Source organism: Malus sylvestris, chromosome 6 (genome assembly GCF_916048215.2).
Source record: "Malus sylvestris chromosome 6, drMalSylv7.2, whole genome shotgun sequence".
NCBI lineage: Eukaryota > Viridiplantae > Streptophyta > Magnoliopsida > Rosales > Rosaceae > Malus > Malus sylvestris.
This window is the reverse complement of record NC_062265.1, coordinates 16,659,351-16,666,320: the sequence shown is the minus strand read 5'-3', so window position 1 is coordinate 16,666,320 and position 6,970 is coordinate 16,659,351. Positions and strand designations below refer to the sequence as shown.

General features: G+C 44.6%; 2 protein-coding genes across 2 annotated transcripts; both read left to right on the top strand.

The window, feature by feature from the left end:
* Positions 1-2,484: 2,484 nt before the first annotated feature.
* LOC126626841 (uncharacterized) lies at positions 2,485-4,050 on the top strand. The gene is made up of 2 exons (XM_050296243.1): positions 2,485-3,927; positions 4,000-4,050. The coding sequence occupies exon 1, from the start codon at positions 2,558-2,560 to the stop codon at positions 3,332-3,334; it is 777 nt and encodes a 258-aa protein (XP_050152200.1). The 5' UTR covers positions 2,485-2,557; the 3' UTR covers positions 3,335-3,927; positions 4,000-4,050.
* On the top strand, positions 3,426-5,604 carry LOC126625473 (uncharacterized). The gene is made up of 6 exons (XM_050294561.1): positions 3,426-3,744; positions 4,000-4,092; positions 4,269-4,306; positions 4,378-4,533; positions 4,612-4,722; positions 4,803-5,604. Exons 1-6 carry the CDS (start codon positions 3,426-3,428, stop codon positions 4,839-4,841), a joined length of 756 nt encoding a protein of 251 aa, XP_050150518.1. The 3' UTR covers positions 4,842-5,604.
* The last annotated feature ends 1,366 nt before the right edge of the window (positions 5,605-6,970 follow it).

The following is a 6,970-nucleotide window of genomic DNA, read 5'->3' as shown; positions in this document are numbered from 1 at the left end:
AAAGAGAAGGACAACGTTAACTTTGAGAGGTGCCCTTGTGGGGCCTTAGGTGTAGGCCTTGGGGCTCACAATCAAGGTTAACTTTTAGGTGCTCAGGCGTGCCACTGCCATCTTCAGCATGGCAGATGTAAAATGGGTGTCGCGTTTTAGTTGTATATATGTATGTATCCAAGAAACCGTATTAGTTATAACAGGTGCCCTTGTGGGGCCTTAGGTGTAGGCCTTGAGGCTTCCCATCAATAACTAAACCGGTGCTCGAACACATCATATTTGTTCTCGTGATTGCCGTAGTTTTCTAACTATCATACTTCTAATTACCCGATTCCAAGAAGTAGAATGAACCCAAATAGGTGCCTTTGTGGGGCCTTAGGTGTAGGCCTTGAGGCTTCCCATCAGAGTTCGTTCTTATACTCAAACTCTCTAGATCGTAGAACGGAATGAATCCAAATGGATGCCTTTGTGGGGCCTTAGGTGTAGGCCTTGAGGCTTCCCATCAGAATCCATTCCATGCTCAAGCGTTCTATGGTAATCGTAACATAATAGAAAGAAAACTAGAAGGTAGGTCGATTACTTGCACCCCAAGTAACTTCGGACTTCTCGTTTATCAAGAACTGTCGTGGATGGGTTAAGTCCACATAAGGTTCTTTTTTATGCCTTGAGGCCAAGGACTTTTAACTGATCAGATTTACATGCCCGAGGGCTTAGGACTTGGATCTGGTTTGAACACTGACGATATATTCAAATCGGATTCAAGTACTGAGAAAGCCTTTTAATAGTCATATTGCTAGAAATAACTTGCATATAACTGGAAGTATACAACATATTGAAAAGACAAAAACAAAACAAAGAAGGTCGGGCAAGGTTAAACCTTATCAGGTAAGGTTGCTCATCTTGTAGGTTCCTATCTTTGTAGTTTTGTCAAAGGTCTGAAAGCTTAGAGGGATAGAGAGAGAGATTACAAAAGATGAATCGATACTACAGCAAGGTTGAACAAGGTAGCAGAGCTATTACGAAGGTTTGAAGGGAGAGTTATCCTGCGAGGGATGAAGGCTTGTCCCGAGAGGGATGAAGGCTGACTACAGCTTCGTTTTGAAGGCAAATCTGGCTTTGAGCAAAGTTTGTGCTTGCATTTGTTTGTTTGATTGAGTGTCCCTATTCCTGGCTTTTCTTTCTTCTTATATAGACAACTTGGCTTGGCCTTCTGTAGCAGCAGCCTTGCCCGAATGCGATTTTGAGGGTGATGACTCATCAGCTATTTTACATGTAATGCCACCATAAAGTGTTTTATGGGCTGTGTAGCTGATCAGTCTGCACCACTTGGCCTTTGGGTAGGTAAGCAAGTGGTCTTCATAAGCTGCACCAAGTCAGAAAAGGGCTTTTTCTACCTTCTGGGCTTTGACTGGGCTCTGGCTATCTTTCCCTTTGGGCCTCCTTTCGGGCCAGCTCCTTTCTTTAGCCCAAAGTTCAAGTTTTGATCCAAACAGTGCCCCCTTCAATTAATATTTAGCCTGGAATTCCAGGCGCCAATATTGATTGAAAAAGGCTCTTTATAAACCCACGAACCCCTTGTGGTTGAACTCCTCAATCCCCTGTATTCACAGCAAGACATCCTTCTCTAAGTTTTCGCCCTCGTCATCTTCCTTGGTATTCCCTTCTCGAACTTCCTCAAATGACTGCGGAATCTAGCCAAACCCAACCCTCTTACGAATCTGGCGAAGGAATCGCCACTCTGCGTCGTCTACTCAATGGGCTGCATCGCCCTCGGGCAGGTCTGCGTTCCGAGTTTTTCTTTGAGGTGTATGGGGTACAATCATTGGGTCCCGCTTGGATTTCTCGGGTCCCTTCAGTGGTGGAAAGCAACATGCCTAGAGATAACTGGTTTTCCCCAAATCCCTACTCGGCTAAGTCGGGCATCTCTTCCTCCAAATGGTCATCATATCGTCGAGGCTTTCCTCTGATGAACGATCCTGCCTGGGCTCAATGGATTGATGATTTGGAGCCTACTTTTAAGAGGAAATGGATGAGTAATGGTATTTATGAGTTAATCATGCTTTCGAAGACCTCTATTATTCCCAAGCCCAAACTGCTTGTTTCTGCCCTCATTTTCTGGAATTTGGGCACGAATACTTTTGACTTCCGTATGGGCCCCATGTCTCCCACCATTCTTGACATGGCTCAGTTTTTCGGCTTAAGGCCCTCAGGCAGGATAGTGGACGTCACTCAAGACTGGGTTCCGTCCTCTACCACTGGAAGCTCAAGTTCATCTGCTGCATTCCTCTCTTTGAACTATAACTCTGCAACTTTCAAGAGTTATAGGACCTCCTTCAAAGGATTCATCCCTTTCGTAAAGGAGAATTTTGGGATGGGCTCACCTCGGGTTGATAAAGATCAGGAGCACATGTATTTCCTCTTATACTGGCTCAACAAGCACATCTTCCCCAACAAATCTAAAGGGGTGAGGGCTGAATGGATCCCCTTAGTAGAAGCTCTTCACAACTTTGATGACGTAGCTACAGGTCCATTCCTCCTTTCCTATCTTTATCATCTTCTTTTCGAAATGACTCAAGGCGAGCCATTTGAGACTAACTTGAATGAACCTATATGGATGATACAAACTTGGCTTCAATGGTACTTTCTGGAATTTCAGGCTGCTAATCTGGAGTTCCTGGAGGGTGTGGCCCCTGCCCGAATCCTGGCTGAAGCTGCCCCCATAGATCATTCCACCTTTGCCTGCTTTTATTTCTTCAGAGTCCGTAGGACTCGATCAGATTTAGAATGGGGTGCGTCGGTCTTGAGAAGATATCCTTGGTTTTCTGACCAAGTCTTTCAAGATGCCCCTGGCGAGGATGCTACCCCCTTTTGCAGGGATAAATTTATTAGTTGCATTCAACCGAGAAACCTGGCCTCGGGAGTTCGGGGCAATAGATATGACCGAGGCTTGGAAGTGTACCATCCTAACTTTTGCAACAGGCAGTTAGGATTTAGACAGGCCATTCCTGTCCCGTTCTTCGACTCTGTCCATTGTGGCACTTCATTCCGGTTACCAACTCCATCTGAAGTGACATTCCGAGTTGCCCGACGCAGTCTTGACGTAATGAGTCAAGCGGCCCGAAAGTCCATCATTCTCAATTTTGAGTGCACCTCGCTCTTCTCTTCTTGGTGGGAAGACAAATGGATTAAGAAGTATGAAGGAGATTTGAAAGAGACTCACGATCACCTTTTCAACCAACTTTCACTTAAGTCATACCCTGGCTCGGGCGAACTTGAAAATTGGAAGGAGATGATCCAAGAGAAGAATCGGTCTCTTCTGATAGGTACTTCTCTTTCAATCTGATTTTGTTTCCCTTCTGAAGTCCTTTTATCCTTACTTTTGCTGAATTCTGCAGCTCTAGTGGATGTTGAATCGGAAGTCATTGAATCCGAGGATGACTCTGCTGATGCTGCAATTCTTCATAGAGCTGCCGCAGAGGTTGGGAGACGAGAAGCTGGGGAGGGTGCAGAGGTTTCAGAATCCTTTGGGGATTCAGGAGCTGAAGAAACACCCGAGGCACTTATTAAAGCACCCTAAGCGAAGGAAAGCGGCTGTGATAAAGACTTCAGATCCTGATCCAGTACCTCTACCCAAAACCACACGACCAACTCTTACTAGAAAAAGTAAGAGAGCAAGAACTACCGCTCCTCCTAAGTCATCAGCCCCATCTGCTCCAGTTCCTGAGGCAAGCAGAAAGAAGCAACAATCCTCAAGTGAGTTTCTGTTTTTCTTCATCAAACTGTTACCTTTCTCCTTTATCTAATTGTCTCCTTTACCGGCGAACAGGACCCCAAGAATCTAAAAGACAAATCCTTGCTTCTAAGGAGGAACCACTGAGAGCTGCAATGCTAAAAAAGGCCGAAGAACTGCAAAATACGGCCCTCAGAGAACTTGAGGTATGATTTATATATTTTTCTTTAGGCCTCTTCTTGCTCTCATATAACTCTAAATCTGATTATTTGACTTAGGCGGCAAGAAAGGAAAAGCTCTCTCCGCCCGAAGTCTATCCACAATTTGCCCGAGAGACAAGCCTATCTCCCTCCCAGGTCGACCCTCCAGAGGTGCTTTTTCTTCTCTTCTAATTCTTGGATAACTTTCCAACTTCTGGACCTAATGTCTGAATATTTTTAAGCTGGAGCATCTGCTTCCTTGCCTTGTCATGGCCCTCCTCTGAGGTCTATGACTTCTTTTACTGCTCTAGACGCAACCCCTTCTTCTTAATTCGATCCATCTACAGGAGTTATGTTGCACTTCGTGGATGAGGACAGTAACTTGGTGAGTCACATATTCCATATTGAACTTCTGTACATTGCTTCCCAACTAACTTTTACTCACGTTCTCTACAGCCTTCTCCGGTATATGAGCCACCCCCTTCAATAGTGGTTTCAGATAATGAACCCATAGTCCCTGAGATCCCTGTAGCTTCAGAGGTAGCAATTTCGTGGGTATTTGCTTGCCCGACAGTTGATAAACCTCATTCTTCTCCTCAAGACCAAACTCAGGTATGGGAGTATTTTCTTCTTGTTCTTTCTCTTATGCTCTATTTACTGACAATTACTGCTATCTCTGGGTACCTCTAGGGCACTGGTACTGGTTCAGGTTCAGCTCTTCACTCTCCTGCTGGTGGTGAAGAATCTTCCCGCCAACCAGGAATTAGTCATCTTCCTAGTGAAACCCCAGGGCTGAGTCAGGTTCATTTCATCTCTCCAGATCTTCTTTTGCCTTAAACTGTATTCAAATTGTCTTGACCTGGTCTTTTGGCTTTCTGCAGCAAGCTCCAAGAGAAACTTCCCCCCCATTTGGTCCGTAAATCAAAGCGCTCCCATCCTCACTCATCCTCTGGAGGTACTGTGATTCCCCCTTCTGGAATTGAGCAGATCGGGCAGGCAGAAATTGCCCCCTCAATAGGCATTCCTTCATTAGAGGAAGCTGCAGTGCAGGATCCTCCTCCTTTCGCATCTCCAAACCCTGCTAAGTTGCCCAGACTTTTCGAAGCACTTGGACGGCTTGAGACACGGTTGAAATCTTCAAAACAATCTTCAGCTACCTCCATTTCTTCAGAGCAACAGCGAGTCCTTCAGGAATGGGCAAGGAAGGATTTCACTGCTTCTTTCAGCCTCAAGGCTCTTTGTGATTTTGAGAAGATCATAACTGAGTCTTTCAAAACCGGTCGGCTATCAAAACCTCAACATGATTCTTTTCTATCTTTCTTTGAGAACTTGAGAGCCCTTAGGGAACAATACCAGAGAGCGGACAGACAGGCTAATAGGGCAAAATACTTCATGGAGAAAGAATCAAGCACCTCTGCCCAAGTTGATCGGTTGATGGAAGAAAGCTTGCAGACAAAAGAAAGGGTCAGAGTTGTTACTTCTAAAATCCAAAAGCTGGAGGAACAATTGGTTGCTCTTAAAGCAAAACAAGCAACTCTTCTAGATACCCTTGAAAACCAAATTGAGGGAGTGGAGAAATCAAACTCGGAGTTAGAGCGTGCCCAGTCTCAACTTGTAAATAACCATACTGTTTTGGCCGAACCCAGTAGGATTTTTGCCATTATACAAACATATCATTCTCAAATAATCACCCTATGTGAAGATGTAAATTTTTTAGAATAGGATGATTTGTAACTCTTTTCTTACTGGAATGAACATGTAATTTGCTTCCTGCTCTGCTCTTTGGTACTGTTTGAATTGACTTTGGGCAACTCTTTGCCCCCCTTATTTATTTTCTTCTCTCTTCTACTTCCTTTGTTAGCGTCAATCTGAGGACCTGATCTTGATCCCCTGGCCTCCTTCATGGCACCTTTATTCATGCAAGGGTGTTGGGACAACCTGGGATCCTTCCTTTCTATGCAGTACCCATTGGTGACCCTGGCTCATTTAAAATGAGATTGATCATATTGATAGGAGCCTTGGGGAACGGGTTCGTATCCACCATCATACTGGTTTGGGGTGAGTCAAGCAACAACTTTCCCTTCACTATAAGATCTTGTATCCAATCTCTAAACTGGACACAATTAACTATGGAATGGTTGAAGGTATAGTGTAGCTTACAATACTTTTTCCCCCTGAGTTCTTCCGGCTTGGGCATTTTTTTGGCATTGTTGGGCAAGATTACTCTCGCCCGTACCAGTTCTTCATAGATCTCAGGCGCCTTGGATAGATCGAATGAATAACTCTGGTACTTGGGTGGTTTTATGGGGACAAAACCACCATCGTTCATTACAACCTTCTGATCCTTGACAGGTTGGATTAGCCCCTTTACCGTCAATGGCTTGAAAGGTGTGGTCATCTCAGCGGCACACATGTCCATGTCCTTTTCATCACGGCCACCCTCATGCTCTGGCCTGGTTTCTCCCACTTCCACATGATGAATTGCAGCCTTATTTTTGTAGAAAGGAGGAACTTTGGAAGTGTGTTTCACTTGTTGCTCATCTTGCAACAGCCTCTCATACTTCGTGGCAGCAATTACCAATTCTTGCAGCTCATTAAACTGTGCATCATAAAATCTTTTCCTCAAAGGTAATTTCAAAGCCCTTTGAGCAATCGATATGAGCTGCGCTTGGTTGACGGGAAATTGGCATCTCATCCTTGTTCTCCTGAACCTCATCATGAAGTCCTCAGTAGATTCATGATCGTATTGTTTGACTTCAACAAGGTCATTGATAGTCAATTTTGGCTCTATTCTGTAGAACTGTTCGTGGAAAGCCATCTCCATTTGCCCCCAGTTGGTGATAGAGTTAGGGGCAATAGAGAGTACCATTGAGATGCTAACCCTACCAATGAATTCCCAAACAACCTCAATTTGTAATTTGGATTGTCCTCATATGCCACATAATGATTGGAGAATTTGAAAATGTGGTCTCTGGAGGACACGCTGCTGTCTTCACCTGTGAATGTTGGGAATGCGGGCATCTTGAAGTTGAGAGGGAATGGATTTAGC